The 24,603-nt window shown below is 40.7% G+C and overlaps 1 protein-coding gene across 1 annotated transcript in view; it reads right to left on the reverse strand.

Moving 5' to 3' along the window:
- LOC124789677 (exportin-5) overlaps nucleotides 1-24,603 on the reverse strand; it is a 200,615-nt gene that overhangs the window by 7,079 nt on the left and 168,933 nt on the right. Inside the window, exon 17 of the mRNA XM_047257112.1 lies at nucleotides 21,150-21,263. Within this exon, the coding sequence (XP_047113068.1) occupies nucleotides 21,150-21,263 (114 nt within the window). The remainder of the gene's footprint in view (nucleotides 1-21,149; nucleotides 21,264-24,603) is intronic.

Below are 24,603 nucleotides of genomic sequence, written 5' to 3' on the forward strand. Positions count from 1 at the left end.
ATATCGGTAGGAAAAATATCCGCTATGCATGAGATAGCTTCATTTACCAGAATCATGGTAAATAATGACACAAAACTAACGAGGATATCATCCGGGCCCACGCTCATTTCCTTTAACTTATCAATGAAATGAGCTGAATTTTTAATATGACTGTTAGTCCTACCAACAAAAGGTTGCAGCAATGAGGCAAGGTGTCTAGTTAACTCATGGGTGGGACCCCTAAGGCGCTGACAGTTGTTCTCAAAGGAACCTCAAGGTTTATGCACTTTGGGTAATCCATAGAGTCCAGGTGGGTACGCTTCTGTTTTATAAAGCAGCTTCTTATCATCGGAGGAGACTGAAGACGCTTTCATTAGTCGATTGGTCATTTTTAAAATCTTCATAATCGGATCATTCTGAAGTTTTTTGTAATTGGAGGCAACCAAAATATCATTGATCTTTCCACGATAGTCCTCACTCTTCAATATGACAGTGGCATTATCCTTATCTGCAGAAAGAATAATAATTTTACCTGCAGCGATATCCCTCAGTGCCTTCCTTTGTGCCTTTGTTAGATGGCTTACACGTACATAATATTTAAGATCAGCAAAAGATGCACGACATCCTTCGGCTACACTGGGGGTACATAAAATTTCTTATAGTTATGGACAGTTTTATATTGGTACCACAAAGAGAAGAGTTGACATCCGTCTTGTGGAACATAAGAGGAATTGCCACCTGGGTCACACAGATAAATCGGCTGTAGCAGAGCATGTTTACAAGGAAGGTGATCATGAAATAAAATTCAGCGAGATGGCGCCTTATGTAAAACCTCGCGTTATTATGTGTGCATGTACAGAGAGGCTATCGAGATCGATAAACACCATAATAATTTTAACAGGAAAGAGGAAGGTGTTAAATGGATAAAATTTTGATGTCAGCGTTGCACTGGAAGAGTGACGATCAATTACTTTCAATTGAGAATGTTGGTATTACCAGAGGCAGTCTCATAGCCAAAGCCACATGATGGACAGTGGCACCCTCTGCACTGCCTAAATAATCAGCACTTCCTCGAGTTCCCTTTCGCAGTTCGCTGTTTTACCTCGGACGGTGTCTCCCGCAGACAGAGACAAAACGTCAGGGGAGAGTTTTATATATCAACCACGGCCTATTAGCCTGGAAGTTTTAAGACTTGCGAGGAAACTCTGAAGTGATGGGGGGGAGCTCTACTCATACTCTCAGAAGATTTTCGATAACATTTCCAGTCATCCCCAAGTCGATACTAGCAGACGAGATCAATGCTTGCTTTTTTAATAATAATAATAATAATGATGATGATGATGATGATAACTACCCCCATGAACCATGGACCTTGCCGTTGGTGGGGAGATCAACTACTTTCAATTGAGAATGTTGGTATTACCAGAGGCAGTCTCATAGCCAAAGCCACATGATGGACAGTGGCACCCTCTGCACTGCCGAAATAATCAGCACTTCCTCGAGTTCCCTTTCGCAGTTCGCTGTTTTACCTCGGACGGTGTCTCCCGCAGACAGAGACAAAACGTCAGGGGAGAGTTTTATATATCAACCATGGCCTATTAGCCTGGAAGTTTTAAGACTTGCGAGGAAACTCTGAAGTGATGGGGGGGAGCTCTACTCATACTCTCAGAAGATTTTCGATAACATTTCCAGTCATCCCCAAGTCGATACTAGCAGACGAGATCAATGCTTGCTTTTTTAATAATAATAATAATAATAATAATAATAATGATGATGATGATAACTACCCCCATGAACCATGGACCTTGCCGTTGGTGGGGAGGCTTGTGTGCCTCAGCAATGCAGATGGCCATACTGTAGGTGCAACCACAACGGAGGGGTATCTGTTGAGAGGCCAGACAAATGTGTGGTTCCTAAAGAGGGGCAGCAGCCTTTTCAGTAGTTGCAGGGGCAACAATCTGGATGATTGACTGATCTGGCCTTGCAACACTAACCAAAACGGCCTTGCTGTGCTGGCACTGCGAACGGCTGAAAGCAAGGGGAAACTACAGCCACAATTTTTCCCGAGGGCATGCAGCTTTACTGTACGGTTAAATGATGATGGCATCCTCTTGTGTAAAATATTCCGGAGGTAAAATAGTCCCCCATTCGGATCTCCGGGTGGGGACTACTCAGGAGGACGTTGTTATCCACACGGATCGGAGTGTGGAATGTCAGATCCCTTAATCGGGCAGGTAGGTTAGAAAATTTAAAAAGGGAAATGGATAGGTTGAAGTTAGATATAGTGGGAATTACTGAAGCTCGGTGGCAGGAGGAACAAGACTTTTGGTCAGGTGAATACAGGGTTATAAATACAAAATCAAATAGGGGTAATGCAGGAGTAGGTTTAATAATGAATAAAAAAATAGGAGTGCGGGTAAGCTAAATACCAACAGCACAGTGAACGCATTATTGTGGACAAGATAGACACAAAGCCCATGCCTACTACAGTAGTACAAGTTTATATGCCAGCTAGCTCTGCAGATGATGAAGAAATTGATGAAATGTATGATGAGATAAAAGAAATTATTCAGGTAGTGAACGGAGACGAAAATTTAATAGTCATGGGTGACTGGAATTCGAGAGTAGGAAAAGGGAGAGAAGGAAACATAGTGGGTGAATATGGACTGGGGGAGAGAAATGAAAGAGGAAGCCGTCTGGTAGAATTTTGCACAGAGCATAACTTAATCATAGCTAACACTTGGTTCAAGAATAATAAAAGAAGGTTGTATAAATGGAGGAATGCTGGAGACACTAGAAGGTATCAGATAGATTATATAATGGTAAGACACAGATTTAGGAACCAGGTTTTAAATTGTAAAACATTTCCAGGGGCAGATGTGGACTCTGACCACAATCTATTGGTTATGAACTGTAGATGAAAACTGAAGAAACTGCAAAAAGGTGGGAATTTAAGGAGATGGGACCTGGATAAACTGACTAAACCAGAGGTTGTACAGAGTTTCAGGGAGAGCATAAGGGAACAATTGACAGGAATGGGGGAAAGAAATACAGTAGAAGAAGAATGGGTAGCTCTGAGGGACGAAGTAGTGAAGGCAGCAGAGGATCAAGTAGGTAAAAAGACGAGGGCTAGTAGAAATCCTTGGGTAACAGAAGAAATATTGAATTTCATTGATGAAAGGAGAAAATATAAAAACACAGTAAATGAAGCAGGCAAAAGGGAATACAAATGTCTCAAAAATGAGATCGACAGGAAGTGCAAAATGGCTAAGCAGGGATGGCTAGAGGACAAATGTAAACATGTGGAGGCTTATCTCACTAGGGGTAAGATAGATACTGCCTACAGGAAAATTAAAGAGACCTTGGGAGAAAAGAGAGCCACTTGTATGAACATCAAGAGCTCAGATGGAAACCCAGTTCTAAGCAAAGAAGGGAAAGCAGAAAGGTGGAAGGAGTACATAGAGGGTCTATACAAGGGCGATGTACTTGAGGACAATATTATGGAAATGGAAGAGGATGTAGATGAAGATGAAATGGGAGATATGATACTGCGTGAAGAGTTTGACAGAGCACTGAAAGACCTGAGTTGAAACAAGGCCCCGGGAGTAGACAACATTCCATTGGAACTACTGACGGCCTTGGGAGAGCCAGTCCCGACAAAACTCTACCATCTGGTGAGCAAGATGTATGAGACAGGCGAAATACCCTCAGACTTCAAGAAGAATATAATAATTCCAATCCCAAAGAAAGCAGGTGTTGACAGATGTGAAAATTACCGAACTATCAGTTTAATAAGTCACAGCTGCAAATTACTAACGCGAATTCTTTACAGACGAATGGAAAAACTGGTAAAAGCCGACCTCGGCGAAGATCAGTTTGGATTCTGCAGAAATGCTGGAATACGTGAGGCAATACTGACCCTATGACTTATCTTAGAAAATAGATTATGGAAAGGCAAACCTACATTTCTAGCATTTGTAGACTTAGAGAAAGCTTCTGACAATGTTGACTGGAATACTCTCTTTCAAATTCTAAAGGTGGCAGGGGTAAAATACAGGGAGCGAAACGCTATTTACAATTTGTACAGAAACCAGATGGCAGTTATAAGAGTCGAGGGGCATGAAAGGGAAGCAGTGGTTGGGAAGGGAGTGAGACAGGGTTGTAGCCTCTCCCCGATGTTATTCAATCTGTATATTGAGCAAGCAGTAAAGGAAACAGAAGAAAAATTCAGAGTAGGTACTAAAGTCTATGGAGAAGAAATAAAAACTTTGAGGTTCACTGATGACATTGTAATTCTGTCAGAGACAGCAAAGGACTTGGAACAGCAGTTGAACGGAACGGACAGTGTCTTGAAAGGAGGATACAAGATGAGCATCAACAAAAGCAAAACGAGGATAATGGAATGTAGTCGAATTAAGTCGGGTGATGCTGAGGGAATCAGATTAGGAAATGAGACACTTAAAGTGGTAAAGGAGTTTTGCTATTTGGGGATCAAAATAACGGATGATGGTCGAAGTAGAGAGGATATAAAATGTAGACTGGCAATGGCAAGGAAAGCGTTTCTGAAGAAGAGAAATTTGTTAACATCGAGTATAGATTTAAGTGTCAGGAAGTTGTTTCTGAAAGTATTTGTATGGAGTGTAGCCATGTATGGAAGTGAAACGAAATGTGGTGCTACAGAAGAATGCTGAAGATTAGATGGGTAGATCACATAGCTAATGAGGAGGTACTGAATAGAATTGGGGAGAAGAGGAGTTTGTGGCACAACTTGACAAGAAGAAGGGACCGGTTAGTAGGACATGTTCTGAGACATGAAGGGATCACAAATTTAGCATTGGAGGGCAGCGTGGAGGGTAAAAATCGTAGAGGGAGACCAAGAGATGAATACACTAAGCAGTTTCAGAAGGATATAGGTTGCAGTAAGTACTGGGAGATGAAGAAGCTTGCACAGGATAGAGTAGCATGGAGAGCTGCATCAAACCAGTCTCAGGACTGAAGACAACAACAACAACAACAACAAAAACAACAATAATGATAATAATAATAAAACACCCACACATCTCTGGCCACCCATACAATACTGCGACTAAGAAAAAAAAAATGAGATTTGAACTAACGAGAGATGAAACAACAGCACATTTTGCTCAACAATTTTTACAAATAGGCGAAGACACATATCCTATTGACCAGACGATCCGCCTCATGAAAATCAACAGTGATTTCTGCAACATAGCCACTGCTTAAAATGAACTCATCGGCCAAATTTATCCAAGCATTGTTCACAACTATACCAATCTGGACTGGCTATTTGAAAGAGCAATTTGGTAACCAAAAATAATATTTGAAAGAAAATTCCCAGTGAAGAGAGAATATACAAATTTATCGACTTGATGGTAAACATTGAAGACAGTGTGAACTTCCCTACAGAATTTCTAAACACTTTGCAAGTACCAGGAATGCCATGACATTGCCGTTGACTTAAAATTGGATCTCCAATCATACTACTCAGAAATCTGAATTCGCCAAAACTATGTAATGGAACAAGGATGATCATCAAACAGCTACCAAATAACATCATCGAAGCAAACTTATGAATGGAGAGTACAAAGGACACACACACACTATTTATTCCCAGAATACTGCTGATCTCTACTGAAATGTCATTCTAATTTAAAAAGACTGCAATTTCCAATCAAAATAGCCTACAGTTTTACAACTAAAATAGCATAAGGGCAAACTTTAAAATATTGCAGCATCAACCTGAAAGACTCATTCTTCTCTCATGGTCAAACAATGGAAAATCCAGGATGGAATGTAACAATATTAGAGAAGGAAAGTTGCCACTCACCACATAGTGGAGATACTATGATACTATGTCGCAATAGGCACAACAAAAAGATTCACACAATTATCGCTTTCAGCAATTACAGCCTTTGTCAGCAATAGACTCGTGCACTTTCGGCCATTAAGGCCTTTGTCAGCAATAGACCCACACGCATGCACACACAAACGCAAACGCAGATGTGCGTGCGCAAACGTAACTTGCACACACATCTGCAGTCTCAGACAGCTGAAACCACACTGCGAGCAGCAGCACCAGTGCTTGATGGGAGTGGCGACTGGGTGGTGGTAAGGAGGAGGCTGGGGGGGGGGGGGGGGAGGGGAGGAAAAGTATGGTGGAGGTGGTGGTCAGTGAAGTGCTGAGGTTTAGAAGGAGGGCAGGAGAGAAAGTAGGGGGGGGGGGGGGGAATAAGTAGTGGGAAGGAAAGAAATAAAAATAAATTAAAAGAATGGGTGTGGCAGTGAAATGACAGCTGTGAAATGCTGGAATGGGAACAGGGAGGGGGCTGGATGAGTGAGGACAGGCACTTTCGAAGGTTGAAGGCAGGAGAGTTATGGGAACGTAGGATGTATTGCAGGGAAGGTTCCCACCTGTGCAATTCAGAAAAGCTGGTGTTGGTGGAAAGGATCCATATGCCACAGACTGTGAAGCAGTCACTAAGATGAGGGATATCATGTTTGGCAGCGTGTCCAGTTCAGGGTGGTCCACTTGTGTTTTGGCCACAGTTTGTCAGTGGCCATTCATGCGGACAGACAGCTTATTGGTTGCCATGCCTACATAGAACGCAGCAGAGTGGTTGCAGCTTAGCTTGTAAATCACATGACTGGTTCCACAGGTAGCCCTGCCTTTGATGGGATAGGTGATGTTAGTGACCGGACTGAAGTAGGTGGTGGTAGGAGAATGTGTGGGACAGGTCTTGCACCTAAGTCTATCAAAGGTGTATGAGCCATGAGGTAAGGGATTGGGAGCAGGGGTTGTGTAAGGATGGATGACTATATTGTGTAGGTTCGGCGGATGGCGGAATACCACTGTAGGAGGGGTGGGAAGAATAGTGGGGAGGACATTTCTCATTTCAGGGCATGACGAGAGGTAATTGAAACCCTGGCGGAGAATGTAATTCAGTTGCTCCAGTCCCGAATGGTACTGAATTACCAGGGGAATGCTCCTCTGTGGCCGGACTGTGGGACTTTGGGAGGTGGTGGGGGACTGGAAAGATAAGGCACAGGAGATTTGTTTTTGTACTAGGTTGGGAGGATAGTTACTGTCAGAGAGGGACTGCTCATCACTGCAGATGCGACAACCACGGGTGGCTATGCTGTACGGAAGGGATTTCTTGGTATGGAATGGGTGGCAACTGTCGAAGTGGAGGTATTGCTGGTAGTTAGCAGGTTTGATATGGACAGAGGTACTGATGTAGCCACCTCTGAGGTGGAGATCGACATCTAGGAACGTGGCTTGATGGGTTGACTACGACCAGGTGAAGCAAATGGGGGAGAAGTTGTTGAGGTTATGGAGGAATGTGGATAGGGTGTCCTTACCTTCAATCCAGACAGCAAAGATGTAATCAATGAATTTGAACCAGGTGAGGGGTTTAGGATTCTGGGTTTTTAGGAAGGATTCTTCTAGATGGCCCATGAATAGGTTGGCATGGGATGGTGCCATGTGGGTGCCCATAGCCGTACCCCGAATTTGTTTGTAGGTAATGCCTTCAAAGGAGAAGTAATTGTGGGTGAGGATATAGTTGTTCATGGCAACTAGGAAGGAGGTTGTTGGTTTGGAATCCATAGGACATCTGGAAAGGTAGTGTTCAATAGCAGTAAAGCCATGGGCATTAGTAAGGCTAGTGTACAGGGAGGTGATGAGCAGGGCACCGTGTGGTAAAGGGGCACAAACTGTGGAGTCAGTGGAGGAAATGGTTGATATCTTTTATATAGGATAGGTTCCAGGTAATAGATTGAAGGTGTTGGTCTACAAGAGCAGAGGTTCTCTCAGTGGTGGCACAGTAACTGGCCACAATGGGTCATCCTGGTTGGTTGGGTTTATGGACTTTAGGAAGCACGTAGAAGGTGGGAGTGCGGAGAGTGGTAGGGGTAAGTAAAGAGATGGACTCTGGGGAGAGGTTCTGGGATGGGCCTAAGGATTTTGAGTAGTGACTGGAGATCCTGCTGGATTACTGGAATGGGGTCACTGTGGCAAGGTTTGTAGGTGGAAGTATCTGACAGTTGATGGAGTCCTTCCACCAGGTAATCCTTGCAATTCAAAACAACGGTGGTGGAGTCTTTGTCTGCAGATTGGATTATAAGGTCGGGATCAGTTTTTAGAAGAAGGACTGCGTTTCTTTCTGCGAATGAAAGGTTAATTTGCACATTGAGGAATTTGGGGAATGATGGTGAGGCAAGGTTCGAGGTTAAGAAATTCTGGAAAGTTAACAGGGGGTGGTTTGGAGGCAGTGGGGGTGGATCACGGTTGGATAGAGGAGTGAACTGAGTTAGGCACGGTTCAACATTGGTCTCTGGTTGAGTCTGATTGGTAGGGTTGGTGGCAAAAATCCGTTCCACTGTAGGGACCGGGAGAAGGAGAGAAGGTTCTTCACAAGTCCTGCATGACTGAATTTGGGCGTGGGGCAAAAGGTGAGGCTGGAACTGAACACTTTTTTTGATGTAATATTTTGGTTTGTATTGCTGACTGTCAGCTGTTATTGCCTAAGATTGAATGTTATTTTGTGTGTGTGTGTGTGTGTGTGTAGTAGACGGTCCATAAAGTAAAATTTATCAGTACACCGTAATTATCCTGTACATTTACTTACAATATGTTGTTCCTCTACCCGATTTATTAGACAGCTCGAGAGTATCTTGTTATCCCTCACTATTATATAACTTATTTTCCTTTCTCCTAGAGACCCACTACTCTTAATTCCCAAATTCTTGCTTTAGATTTCATCCCACCCCTGATTGGATGGGATGGTTGGCTTCTACAAACCTTGAGACATGTAGATTTTACTCCTTTCTTTACTTATTCTTTCTCTCTTTGTTCTGCATACTAGCATAAGGCACAAAGGAAAACACTTCACTATGAGATTGTATCATACAATGGGATATTATTTTTCAGAACTAAACACTTATGAAAAACCTAAGGTGATAGTGTAGTCCAGCAATACAACAAAGACACAAATTAAAATGGAATAGGAATAACATCGCAAAATAAGAGTCGAGTACTGCAAAGTTAAGGAACCTTTTGTTAAAGTATATTTATTTACATTACAATTAAACAATATTCTATAACAATGTCTATTGTCATAGGGGAGTTTGCAGGGCATATGAGGTGCCCTAAATTCATACCTAATCAAATCACTATCATTACTTGGTTTCAGTACGTACAGTATGTTATAATAAAGCAGGTCACAACATTTCATGTAGCTATCACAAGCAGTTTTTGATATATAGGTACATAAAAAAGCCATTTTGAGAAAATTGCATTTAAAGTTTAAAATGATAAAGCTCACTCATATTTTTAAATTAAGGCTCAAAAGCACCCAGCAGCATTATAACATCGTCTTCTTTGCCACCCCCCTCCTCTTTAAGGTTCTTCCTTTTGTCTCACCTTGGTTCTTTGGTGGTGAACTCGGCTGCATGCTGCGTTTTGACTTGTCTAACAATTTCAACTTCTTTACCATATGGCAGCCTGGCGTGATGTTGAGATGGACCTGATTCTTATTCTCTCCCTGTTTCCATTATTAAATGTTAACACTCCCTGTTTCCATTATTAAATGTTAACAAAGCATCACTAACTCCCAGTTTCAGTGCATTTAACCTTATAAACACATTTTAGGTACTCTTGTCCAGATAATATTATTGAAAGACTCATTGGGATTCTGAGTCTGCCAATGTAGATACTTTTGGAAGACCTATTTTACAAAGTCATACACAAAACTTTGGAAAAGTCTGGGTGAGTTAGGTTTCTATAAATTTGCTTGATGGCTTCCATACAGTTTCAGGAATAGAGTTCTTGTATTTCAAATACACTCCTGAAACTTCAGTCTTCCATGATTTACATCACGATTCAGGTCCAGGTGGGCATAGTGAATGTATTGGTTTTCAGTCAGTTGGAGAGTTTGTTGAATTATGAGACCAAGACTGCTTTCTTCATACTTTCTAAATCATTTCCATCGTCCCTGAAGGCCATTTCATAATACTGATCTGTGATGCTGATCTATTGTTTTATTAGTCAGCTGACCCCTCAGTGGCTTAAGCATCTAACAGTGTGGTGATGTGAAGAGTTTGTTTTAATTTTCTGAAGTGTGTGGCTATCCTCTTTTAAAAGTGTCCATTGCATTCCACTTCTTTATCTCCACATTTTCATATAGATTTGATTCAACTACATACTTACGGGCTTTAGAACTACATATAAGAAGTTTCATGTCTGAAATTAGGTAGTATTGGAGATACGATTCTAATACGATAAAACTAAAATACTTCCAAAAGTCACACAAACAAAAGTTGTATGGCACTTTGTGCAGGGAAGAGTGAAGAATATTGTAAGACTTGTTGTATAAAATGTAAAAAATTCTTATTCTTTGTCTGCAATCTTCCCTTAAAGAAAGGGGGTGGTGATATTCCAATATTCTCCCTAGTAAGTACAGCGTGGTGCAGATAAAACTAGCCAGTGCAAGTATAAAGGAAATGCAATGAAATTGCAGGAACAAAGAGAGCTTGAAATTACAGAAATGAAGAGCTGAAATGGACTTACCATTTATTAATTTGCACTAAAAAATACCTTTATAGATGTTTAAAATGAACCTCTGTAATATCAATACACAGTCGTGAATGTCTAAATCAGATACACCCAGCATAAAGTTCAGATATCGATGGTGGCAACTTCACGGCTAATGTTGTATTTCAGTTTCTGTGTTGTGTGTGGATTTGTTTTATAGACCTTGTTCTTCAAGTGTCCCCACAGGAAAAAGTCACATGTTGTTAGATCTGCCAAATGTGGTGGCCATAAGTATTTCCTGGCAGTTCATTCCTCAGTGAAGACATCATGGACTCATTCCAGGGATACCTTAGCAGTGTGACACATTACCTCTTCTGGTGGAAGCAGGTGTATTGTCTTTCATATTCAGTGTTTCAGTGTGTTGAGCACAAAATGTATCAAAAATTTCCATATATGCAACCATGTTGAGGGTAGTATCAAAAAATATCAGTCCAGTGATGTGCATTCCTGTTACACTGCACAAACACCGATTTTTAATCATGAAGTGGTTACTGACACACACTGTTAGGATTTACTGTTTCCCAGTGCCTCCTGTTCTGTGAATTCATATGACTGGAAAGATGAAACCATGCTTCATCATTAATGATGTAATGGGAAGGGTCTAACAAACCAGTGCTGATGTTATTCAAGAGACACATGCAATAATCTAAACATTTCTGATTGCCATCTTCCCATAATTGTTGCATGAACATCACATGATATGGCTTCAAATTAAGACTTTTCAATATCCGCTGGTAACACCCTCCTACTTACATGTGCCTGTTGGGCCATCTTATGTGTACATTTCTTTGGGCTCTGAATAAATCTTTAACGAATGTCTGCAATAACTTCTGGTCGCTGAAGGAATTCTTTGTCATTTTACATTTTTCACAGATCTGTAGATGCACCACATTTTGTTCTCTTTGCTGGTAGTCCTCTATCTGGATTCTTGACCTCCAAAACTTTCGCGAGTGTCCTACACCAAACCTGTTTTCGCATAATCTTCCAAAATTTCAATTACTTCTACTATCAAGAAACTCATTTTGCAGACCGCAAAAACTAATTCTAACTTCACTGACAAAATATACTGAAATGCTGACAGAAGAATTCTAACAATCAATTACTGCACTGTTGTAGCTGTTTACTCTTATTTCAGATGTCAAAATATTGCATTCGCATTCAAAGGGGAGGCGGGCAACTTTTAACTGTGCGCCACTCTGTACAATAAGAACACAATTCTTTCTCCCTTGACAAAACAGCCAGTTACTTGAGAACCTCGTAAAGCATTTCAAGAGGAATCAATAGCACTGTACTTTATTTAACAGTAAAAAAATCAAAACCTATTGTTACTTGTTAGAAACATACTCTCGAAATCCTAAACAAGAGTTGTTTCATCTGTCCTCAATTTTCATTCATCATCTGTGACACAAGCAGAATATCTGCTTCGATTGTTAACATATTATGTTGTGGTCTTCAGTCCAAAGACTGGTTTGGTGCAGCTCTCCACACTAGTCCGTCCTGGGCAAGCCTCTGCAGAACTACCACAAACTTTTAATTTCTTTTCCAAATTTCTTCTTTGGTTCCTTTACTGATTACTCTGTTTACAGATTAAATAATATCGAGAATAGACTACAACCCTGGCCCACTCCCTTACCAAAGACTGCTTCCCTTTCATGTCCTTCAATACTCTTATAACTCCAGTCAGGTTTCTTTTTGCTCCATGTATTTTATTTGCTACCTTTGGAATTTTGAATAGTCTGTCCCATATAACTCCAGCAAATGTTCTTTCTTAATGTACAAATGTTATAAACATAGATATGCCTTTCTTAACTATATCTTCTAAGATAACTGGTAGGATCAATATTGCCTTGTGTTTCACACGTTTTTCCACACTTTAACATAATAACAACAAAGATCCTTATAGACTGAAATTCTAAAAATATGCAAGAGCATACTGAGAATGTAAGTTGTTACAAGCTTAGTTGACGTGCAAGATCAAAGGTGTCTATTGTTCCAAGAATCAGTCCATTACCCAGGGTTCGTTATGAAAAAAATGGAACACTTGCAAAGGATCAGGATGTGAAAGTAACAGATGAGATGTCATGTTCTCAGGATCTTAAAGAACTTCTTGGGAAAGGTTAATTATTATAGTCTCTTTATTTTTAATGTGGCCTGGATTATCAATCCATTAAACACATTGCAGAAGTAGTTTGTAACTTTCATGTTGTTTGCAGTTTGACTAAGCATTCAGCAGCCTGAAACAGGAGCTTCACTCAGCTCCTTGTCTTTTCACATATTCCCCAGGGAAACCCCTGTCCTGCCAACAGATGTATTCAATTATGATACTGTGCAGTTCTGTTACATAAGGACCAAAATGGAGGAGAGAACTTTAATGCGTATATTTCGACAACATTAGACCTGGTCCAAGTAGCTACTCACAAACTGTAAAGCAGGTAGTAGCACATACATAGTACACATGAATTCCATGTATACTTACATGAGATAACAGACAACAAACCTCTACTTGCACATATCAACCATATGTCTTCTTTGCCAGGTAAAATGGCTGAAAGGCTACAGATATAGGTGCCATTACTCAATTATTATTCATATACAATTCAGTACTAGACAGCTGGCCATAGTCTAAATCATATGAAATTCAACTTGTGCTTTTATCATGTGACATCCTGAACTGTTTTGGGTCAAGGCAATCACATATACACAGTATTTCTTGTCTTCAAAAAAGCATTTGATTCAATATCACACCTACACTTCTTTTCAAGAATACTGTCATATGAGGGTGTCAGGAAGTCATTTCTGAAAGTACTCGTATGGAGTGTAGCCATGTATGGAAGTGAAACATGGACGATAAATAGTTTGGACAAGAAGATAATAGAAGCTTTCGAAATGTGGTGCTACAGAAGAATGCTGAAGATTAGATGGGTAGATTACATAACTAATGAGGAAGTATTGAATAGGATTGGGGAGAAGAGAAGTTTGTGGCACAACTTGACCAGAAGAAGGGATCGGTTGGTAGGACATGTTCTGAGGCATCAAGGGATCACCAATTTAGTATTGGAGGGCAGCGTGGAGGGTAAAAATCGTAGGGGGAGACCAAGAGATGAATCACAGGATAGAGTAGCATGGAGAGCTGCATCAAACCAGTCTCAGGAATGAAGACCACAACAACAAACAACAACAAGTGAAATTTGTGACTGGACTGACGATTTTTGGCTAAGGAGGATGCAGTGTGTTATCTTGGCAAATTGTTTTGGAAATCTCAATGCCCGTGTTATATATTAATGATCCTGCAGACAATATTAAAAGTTACTATAATCTTTTTGCAGATGAAGTGATTATCTACGAAAGACTACAATATCAACAAGCCACAACCGTAATTTGTCAACTCAAACAAGTGCCTGTGTGTAATAGTTTGTAAGTATATGAAATGTAACAACCACACAGACTCAGTCTCAAGTAGAGCAGTTGGCAGATTTCAGATCATTGTTAGGGTACTAAGAAAATACAATCAGTCTATGAATGAGACTCGTTACAAAACATTCATGCAACAAATGTTGTGGGACCTGTATCAAATATGAAAAACAGAGGATACTGAACAATATACAATGTGAGCAGCACAAATGGTCACAAGTTTGTTTAAACTATGGGAAATTTCATGGAAATGCTGAAGAAACTGAACTGATAGAGGTCTGAAGACAGGCACTATCCTATGAAAGACTACTTACAAAGCTTCAAAAACTAGAACTATGTGACAAACCTATGTTGTTGTTGTTGTGGTCTTCAGTCCTGAGACTGGTTTGATGCAGCTCTCCATGCTACTCTATCCTGTGCAAGCATCTTCATCTCCCAGTACCTACTGCAGCCTACACCCTTCTGAATCTGCTAAGTGTATTCATCTCTTGGTCTCCCTCTACGATTTTTACCCTCCACGCTGCCCTCCAATACTAAATTGGTGATCCCTCGATGTCTCAGAACATGTCCTACCAACCAATCTCTTCTTCTAGTCAAGTTGTGCCACAAACTCCTCTTCTCCCCAATTCTGTTCAACACCTCCTCATTAGTTATGTGATCTACCCACCAAATCTTCAGCATCCTTCTGTAGCTCCACATTTTGAAAGCTTATATTCTCTTCTTTCACTTCCATACATGGCTACACTCCATACAAATACTTTCAGAAACGACTTCCTGACACTTAAATCTATACTCGATGTTAACAAATTTCTCTTCTTCAGAAACGCTTTCCTTGCCATTGCCAGTCTACATTTTATATCCTCTCTACTTCGACCATCATCAGTTATTTTGCTCCCCAAATAGTAAAACTCCTTTACTACTTTAAGTTTCTCATTTCCTTAACAAATTCCCTCAGCATCACCCAACTTAATTCGACTACATTCCATTATCCTCTTTTCGCTTTTGTTGATGTTCATCTTATACCCTCCTTTCAAGACACTGTCCATTCCGTTCAACTGCTGTTCCAAGTCCTTTGCTGTCTCTGACAGAATTACAATTTCATTGGTGAACCTTAAAGTTTTTATTTCTTCTCCATGGATTTTAATACCTACTCTGAATTTTTCTTTTGTTTCCTTTATTGCTTGCTCAATATACAGATTGAATAACACCGGGGATAGGCTAAAACGCCCTTTGTGCAAATGGAATTGACAGAAGCCCGAATATCCGTACTATGGGAAGTTGCCTCTACCATACACTTCAGAATAGTTTGCAGTATGTAGATGTAGATCATCAAACCAATGTGTTGTCTCACCTTCTATGGACCACCTCAAGCATGACAAGCAGGAACTGAAGATCTGAGATTACGGGAGGTCCTTTCTTGGGTGAAAAATGGCTGGCCTCAGTGCTAGTCCTCTCATACAGATACAACATGCAAAGCTTATTTTTTACTTAATCAGCTGTTGTCAGTCACATAAGGGAACCTCCTAATAGCAACAGAGAATGACATGCATCGTATAGTGATTTGTCCCACACACTGTTACAAAGTGCTTTTTACTGCAGCATAGTGGAAATCTGGGGTTTCTGTAATGATGGTATGATGCCATATTTATTAGCCAGAAATACACAGGGATTCCTTTCCTAAAGCGGACCCAGCAGTGTTCAGCGTAGCAACCAGTTCCACATGAAGTATTCTCCTCACGGCGACATACAAATGCGATTGTTTGCATGTAGACTTTGCAAGCTCATTTCTCAATACAATGTAGTCAATTGTGGTAGAGTCACTCACTGTGTGTGCAAATTATAATCAATGACAACAGAGTAGACAGCTAAGGCATTGTCTAGCATTAATCAGACAGAAGGTCTCCCTAAAGCAATAGTTCCACCTAAATCTCTAACTACCCACTGGAACACAGGCTGGGGTTAGCAGTCAGATGCCAGTGTCCCCAGGGCTGATGGGTAACAGATGTTTATTCCCACCGTTGCGGACGCTGTGGTGCTACACTGGCTTTTGGCTATTGTAGATTTGGTGGTGGCTATTGCTGCTCAGAAGATTTATGATGTCAACAGTGTTTGCAGCAGCAGTCTGAGGTGAAGGTGATATGATGGCTCCTCCATCCCTGGTTGCCACGAAAGAATTCAATTCTGAGGACACCAATTTGTTACAAGGGGTGTACTGTAATGCTTTTTCCATCTGAGACTGGAAGGTCCTTAAAATTTTCCTGGTTTTCCATTTTCCTATGGATGGTATTACGGACACACAACACCGTGATTCCAATACAACATTAATTTATTTCTCTCCAAGGAATGTACATCATGAAATATAAAACATTAATTCAAGGATAATCAATATTTCCAGAGTGTCTATAATTACAAATATCAACCCGCAACACCCTCCCCACTCTAGTCAACTTCTAGAGGAATGACCAGTTGAACGGGACGTGAGATTATGGATCCTTGTGAAGTTTGTAAGGTTACAGTTCGTATTTTCCCATCTCTTCCTTCATGAAGATCTTCTATCCGCGCCTTCCTCCACATTTGTCATGGACGAACATCCTCTTGTAGAAGAACGACATCACCCAGCTGGAGTCTTCCTGAACCTGGTCTTGGTTGATGAGTTTCATGGAAGTTTTTTAGCAGGATCAGATATTCTTTCTTCCACCTGTTCCAGAAGTGTTCTCCATCTTCTGCAGCCGTTGAAATTCCTTGGACAAGTCGTTTCTAACTGGTGATTCTGGATCAGTAGGTAGTGTTGTGAGTCGATCACCTACAAGGAAATGTGCAGGCGTCAGTGGCTCGGATTCCTCTCCCCCTTGCGTAATTGGTCTAGAGTTTAGTGCTGCTTCTATGCTGACTACGATTGTGTTGAGACCTTCTTCGTCCAACTGTGATTGTCCTAAAACTTTTCTCAGGCAGCGTTTGACAGATCCCACCATCCGTTCCCAGAATCCTCCCCACCAATGCGTGTGTGGGACGATGAATTTCCAAGTGATGGCTTGCTGGGTGAGGTACTTGTGCGTCTTGCTTGCCATGAGAGCCTGCCAGAGCTCCTCCAGCTCCAAGTGCGTGGCATGAAATTATCTTCTACAAGTAAAGCAGCTTGCGGAAAATTCGTTTTGTGAATTACAGCAAGTTCTTTCAGTGTCGCTGCAAGAAGAAACGGACTGCAGGTAAGTCCGAAAGGTAGCCGGGTGAAGTGGTATGTAATCCTTTCGTCAGTTGTAATATAGTTTCCTTGTTGGTCTACGATTACTTTGTACCAAAAAAACCTAGTGAGATCTCTATCTTTCCTGTGAAGAACTAACTGTAGAAATGCTTGTTTGATATCGGCAATTAAGGCTACTTGATGTAGACGATATCTCAGTAATATTGAATGAATGTCAGGAAGTAAATTAGGACCTATTTCTAAAGAGTCATTCAATGAACGTGCATTCTGGTGGAGTGACGAACCATTCGATGACACCTAACTTTTCTTTCTTTATTGCATGATGTGGCAGATAAAATGTGTCACGCAATTTCTGTCCAGAAGGGGTGACTTCCACATGTTTCTTCTTGATGTGTTCTATCATTTGCGCCTCGTAAATTTGTTTCAGTTTCTTGTCCTTCGTAAATTTTTTCTCCAGTGAAGCAAATCTCTTCTCTGCTTGCTGAAGATTATTATATAACATAACGTTGGGTTTTCTGGGGAAAGACACCACTCTTCTTTTGTCTTCGATGCAGTAGGATTTTGAGAAATCTTGCAATAACGCCAATTCCTTCTGATTCAGAGTTGTTGTTTCATCTTCTGTGATTGCCATTGTTTCTAAATCCCAGAAACGTCATAAAATATCGTCTGTTGTTGTCACTGTCTCTAAACTGGTGTAGTTTGCCGTCACAAGGTTAGCCGTGGTGCTTGATTTGCTTCCACTAAGAATCCAACCTAGAATTGAAGGTACCAGAACAACTGATGACGTTAGTCGAATCGGAGGGGACTCTTTAACGATTTTCCAATAGTAATCTGCTCCGATAAGAATCTCAATGGGAAGATCTTCTGTACCATCCCTTAGGTCCGCAAACTGAAGTGCCCGTGTGTGTACAAGTTTTCTTAAATCGGAAGGCACAGTTGGGTGCGCAGAAAATGAGTATGTGCTTTCAAACGCAGTCATAGACGTCTTGGAATTAGTCCATGTACCCTGTAGTGTGAATTCTACGACTCTACGATGCGTTGAAGTTGCGGATGGCATTTCAAAGGCGCTGACAGATAGATCACAATGTTTTATAGTTCTTAAACCTAGGTCATCAATCAGGAACTAGGAAATGAAGCTTGACTGACTACCGCTATCCAGAATGCAGCGAGTAAGTTTGCTTAATCCTGCGGGTCCACTGACCCAAACTCGAGCTGTCTGAAGATAAGTAAAACCTGCTGAACTTACATCGATTCTCCCTACAGATGTAGAGCTAATTTGCTGAGAAGATGAAGAAGAGGCAGCAATGTCAGTACAGACAGCTTTGTGATGACTTTTCTTGCACTTAGAACACAATACCTTGCCCTTCTTACTGCAGTTTCTAGCATGATGACCTCGGTTTAGACATATAAAACAGCGATTATCTTGCTTTAGTTTATCGATACATTGTTGGCTGTCAGTTACTATGTTGCAGTCTTGGGCCAAATGAGAGCGAGCTTAGCAAAATGCGCAATATGGTTGTACCGGTACTTCTTGTTTAATCTTACGCGTATTTTTCGCTTGCTTTGAATTTATGTGAGGCGCTGCTGCAGTGGGCGTGAAGCTAAGAGATGACTGATATTCTGTACGAATTTTTTGTGCAGTGAGAGCACCATGAACTTATTCTTCCAAAAAGTTCAGTAGTTTCAGTACGTCTCCTTCTGCTACTTCAGTTCTTCTAGCATGAATGACCCATTTCTGCCACATTTCAGCGGGACATGGACGCAGAATTTTCGGAATGAGAATTTTACCATATGCCACAACGTCTTTTCCTAAGGCACACAGTGCTTGAATACGACAGTTACATTCCAGGAATGTACTGTTCAGCGTTTCAGGTGTCGCTGACTGTACAGGCTTTAGCGCATCCAAATAATCGAGGTGCGCCTGTATAATGTGATTGCTATCTCCATATCTATTCAATAAAATTTTCTTTGTTTCTTCATACGTGTTAGCCGTTATAGGTATTCCATGTACTAGCAACTTCGGTTTGCCTGACAGACACCCTCGTAGGAAAACATGTTTGTTCCCAGAAGCGGGACCACATTTTGACATCTCCACAAAATGACTCACGCTTAACTGCTGGTAGCTTGACAGAGTGGAATACAGTTGGTTGTGTGAGCACTGGTGGTGACGTGATATTCATCTGCAACATTGTGGCTGAAATCTTGTAATCAATTGCTTTTGTAGCCTTCTCCATAGCGCGTTTGACTTTGTCTATGTATTCCTCATAGCTCAGCACGTTTACATTGTATTCATCGTCAGAGAGAAAACTATGAATAGCGTCATCTAATGAAATGAGCTTCTCTAGAGTTTCTTGAAGACGTTCTCTGTAATGTTCAAAATCATCAAACAGGCCTTCTGTGGTAAGAGCATCAACAGCCGCACAAAACCGCGTAGCATTAGTCCTCTCCCTAGTTCGCTTTCTTTTGAAGTTTGCTAACTGTATCTCTGATTCGTCCTGCATTATGTCTTACTAAAGACGGCTGTTGTAAGATTGTTTACGAGTGCGCTTGTGAATAGCTTAAACGTTTAACAAGCAGCGTAAGCGCAAATGTATGAGAACGAAAACCTTTTAACAAAACTAGCTACTCTGAGTGCAAGTTTCAGGCTTGCAATACAAGGCGGCAAAAATTGTTTTGAAGCAACCAGTTCATGCGATCATATTATATTGGAACGAACTTAGCTTGAGATGCGGTCCGACGTCGTCTCTTGTTTCCTACAGCATGAAGTAAGCCGTTAATTGTTGAAATCACGCAGGAAATCGCAATTTCTTCCCGGGTTTCGGCACCAACACCGTGATTCCAATACAACATTAATTTATTTCTCTCCAAGGAATGTACATCATGGAATATAAAACATTAATTCACGGATAATCAATATTTCCAGAGTGTCTATAATTACAAATATCAACCCACAACAGATGGTATGGGGCTGTCAGGAGGTGGGAGGCACCTAGAGAGGAGCAAAATTTGGCGACTGTGGCAGTGGCATATTGCTGGCCTGTGACTTTGATGTCTAAGTAAATTATAGAACTTAGTCAATGTTGTGACCAAGGCAGTGAGTTCTACACGTATTAAATTCTGAGAACAATGGGAGTTAAAGATGTGACTTTTGCATCTCTATCTAGAAATAGTAATCACTAGCCTATGGAGGCATTTACTTACAGCCATACACTTCTTTTATACTGCCTTGTGGAGTTAACATACTGAAAAGAAATTACAGATTTCTTCCTTGTACTCTGTATGGTGGTGCATATCTCCTACCAGCATGTCTTCATACTACTTGCTGTACATAGACAGACAGATACTTACATGTAATTTAGCCTATTAGTCTGTCAGGCATGTTTCCTGTCAAACTGCAGGTGCCACAAAACCATGAGGTAAGAAGCAAGCTTAGCTTCTTCAGAGTCTCATGAGGCACAATTTTATAAAAAAAGCATGAAGACTTTTCCAGGTATGTGTCTTCATCTCCCATGTTTAACATACATGGCCTGAGCTCTTAGGTCTTCATTATTAAGTCCAGTTTTTCTTTAGAGTTCTATTAAGTTTTTACTCTTTAGAGTTCTATTAAGTTTTTACTCTCATGGAACATTCTATTACAAATGAAATGATCATATGGCATTATTGGAAAAGAGGCCCTGTCTGAGGTTGTTTGGCTGCCTAGTGCAAGTCTTTCTATTTGATACAACATCAGTGACTTGCACACTGACAAAGATGAAATGAAATGATTAGGACAATGCAAACGTTCAGTCCCCAAGCGAAGAAACTCTCAACCCGGCTGAGAATCGAAGCTAGGACCCTGCGATCTAGACACAACGATGCTAACCACAATACAATGAGCTGTGGACATTTTATTACAGTGAGCCAGTAGTAGATTAAGATAGTAATGTAACAGAATTATGTATTTACCTGCTTAGTGATCTTCTTGAATACTTCTTTTTTGGCCTTCTGGTTGCCAGCAGCTATTTTATCATCAAGCTTTTGGAGCTCTTGACTATTACAGTTAGGAATTTGTGTCATTACCTGGAAAAAGAAAATATGCTCCTAGTATACAGCTCTAAAAATTAAGCTGCAAATATAAAATACTGTCCAATTCTAAATTTGAAATAATCAGCATAAAAATTGAAAAAAGTGAGTACATTAAAAAATTGTATTACAACAGTGCTTTCTTGTCATTCATTCCTTTTTAGTCCAGTGGACCACTTTGCCTGTGACACACGGTTATGGAACATGTTATGACATATACAAAACAGTTTTAAAAGAGGAAAAATTTGTATCAATGATGGCAGGAATTTTCAAGTGCATCTATTACAAAGGAAGAATGGGAAGCAGTAATTTGATTTGAGAGTTGCAAAGTGTTACCAAGTCTCTAAAAAGATAGTCTGCCAGCCTCATCTGAACAAAAAAAAAAACGTTTTTACTGGACCATACCATGAGCTCCCAGAAGTCGTTGCAATCTGGGTGGTACTGGAAACAGAATGCTATGCACGATTCTCAATAGTAATATGTACTGCTTCATTTTCTTGCACCTCCGTAATCGAAGCCAGCTGCATGTAGGAGGTTGTGGACAGTTGTCTTGCTTGTATCTAGGCTTTTGCTCATTTCTGTAGCTGACATTGACATGAATGGATTCTTGACAATGACACTCAATATTGATTCCTAGCAATTACTTTAAGTCTTCTCACTCTGTCACAAGTATGAAGACCTTTTTCACCATCCTCTTCATATCTTCTTATCCACATCTTTGCATTTATTACCAAGATGACATTTGCTTCTGCAATATAACAGATCAGGTAACTTCATTCCCATATACCAACAGCGCAGCTCCTAGTTACTTCAAAGAAGTAATTCACGGTTTCAAAAGAACTCCTTCCTATTATTAATTTCCTCATTTTTATATAGCTAGTGATGCATTTCATGCACAATGGTTGAGAAAATCATGGAAGTAATGAGCTTGTACTTATTCACAAATCCAATCAGAAAGAATGCCTGTTCACAACTGCAATTCCAGCCAATTGTCTCTCAAAGATAATCATGATCGTGACTGTATAACAGAAGAGGTGCCATATTTTTCAACAGAAGAGATGCCATATTTTTCCAGGAGCACACATCACATCAGTTTCCAAATGATATCACAATATAAACGATTTTACAATTTCATAGTATGATGGAAATACAATATTTCTTACCATCACATCAAGACACATTCTGATTTTGTACTAGCCTGCTTTTTTAACATATAATGATACATATGCCCCTAACTTACAAGCATTTATTGCTTATTTGTTCCGATTAGCCAAATTATGGTAGCGAGTTTCTAGAATGAAGTATACCAAGCAGATAAGTAGGTACACCATGGTAACAAACAGGAACAAGTGTGGGAACAATGACTCACTCTCACCCCCTGCCCTTGTTTTTGTGCATTGCTGTGACCTTTGTAGTGTCTAAGGACAGTGCACTGCCAGTTGGTTCGCAAAGTGCTCGGTTACGTTAGTTATCGATCACTGGCACGCGAAACAGTTGTACTGTATTCGTTCAGGTGTAGTGGCATATGTATTTTCGTCATGAGTAAACGGAAACATACAGTGTTAACTCTCAAAGAAAAACTGAATTCTTTGAAGCAGACAATGGTGAGAATGTATCTAAACTGGCAGTGGAACTGGGTGTTGGTAAAGCAACCATTTGTGATTGGAAGATGAACCGAGTGAAGCTTGAACAGTCCTGTGCAACGTCTTCGGGAAAAACACTCGAAATTCGGCAGACTTTGAAACAGTCCCAGTACAATAAAGTGGATGGAGCTCTTTTCCTTTGGTTTATGCAGGAAAGAGAAAGGGGAACTCCTCTGAGTGGAGCACTGGTTCAGGAGAAGGCTGTTTACCTGAACAAGTTAATGAATGGTGTTGAGTCTTTTAGTGCGAGTACGAGTTGGTTGGACAGATTCAACAAATGTCATGGAATCCATCAGCTAACAATTACTGGAGAGAAGCTTTCTTCTGACCATGATGCAGCAAAGGAATACTTGGGTGAGTTTGAAAAAATAATAAGAGAGAGAAAGTATTCTCCCCAACAAATTTATAACGCTGACGAGACTGGCCTTAATTTTAGGGCATCGCCAACAAAAAGCCTGGCATCAAAAGCAGACAACCACGCTCCTGGTTTTAAAATGTGCAAAGATCGTGTGACTTTACTAGTGCGCAGCAACGTTGCTGGTAATCACAAGCTGCCTTTAATGATGATCGGCAAATCTGCTAGGCCAAGAGATTTTAAAATCTGCAACATGAAGTCCCGGCTCGTATATTATGGCAACCAGAAAAAAGCATGGATGGATGATAAGCTGTTCAAAGAATGGTTTCACAACCTGTTTGTTCCCTCTGTTCTACGGTTTTCTAAGGAAAATCATTTGTCTCCCTGTGCAATACTTTTGATTGATATGGCGCCATCTCACCCTAGCACTGAGGAATTACGTGATGGAGAAACTGTGGTGAAGTTTTTGCCGCTGAATGTGAAGTTTTTGCCGCTGAATGCTACACCACTTCTACAGCCGATGGAGCAGGGCGAACTGCAAACAGTAAAACTGATTTACAAAAAACAATTTTTAAGAATGCTGATCCAATATGATAGCATTCCTTTAGTGGACAAAATAAAAAAGACCAATGTGAAGGATGTTGTTTATTGGGCCGCAGAGGCATGGCAGAATATTGCAGAAAATACTCTGAGAAAATCATGGAGAAAACTGTGGACATCTCTTGACTTTCAGGACAACCTAGTTGACAATGAAGAGGAAAATCTACCACAAATGATACAGACAATCCCTGGATGTGAAGAAGCTAATGAAGAAGACAGATGAGTGGATGGCAGCGGATGTGGCACGTGGGGAGAACCTTACTGACGCTGATTTAGTTGCTGCTGTGACTCAAGACCAGGAAGAAGTGGACTGCTGTGATGGAAGTGATAATGAGCCTGAAAGCGACAAAGGAGAGCTGGTGCCACACAGTGACAAAGCAGAAGCCCTTGACTTCGCGCTGCGTTATTTGGAGCTACTGCCTGCTGATCTGATGTATACGAGGTGATGGTGCTACTATGCGTCATATAACAGACTGTCTTCATCACGCCACTAAACAATGACTCAGTCTCTGCCATCTAAAAAGTAGGGATAATATGTCCACTGTATTTTAGTATGTTTGACAGCTTTTCTTTCATTGTTATGCATTGCTTAAACCTAACGTTTTCTTGCCAATTTTTCTAATACATGATTACTGTACTGTGTAAATTAAAATAGTGTGTATGTACAGCAGTTTACTGCACAGTTTTACATACTTGGACTAACATTTCTCATGTTTGGATTAACCGAACGTTCGGATTA

This window comes from Schistocerca piceifrons, chromosome 3 (genome assembly GCF_021461385.2).
Source record: "Schistocerca piceifrons isolate TAMUIC-IGC-003096 chromosome 3, iqSchPice1.1, whole genome shotgun sequence".
Lineage (NCBI taxonomy): Eukaryota > Metazoa > Arthropoda > Insecta > Orthoptera > Acrididae > Schistocerca > Schistocerca piceifrons.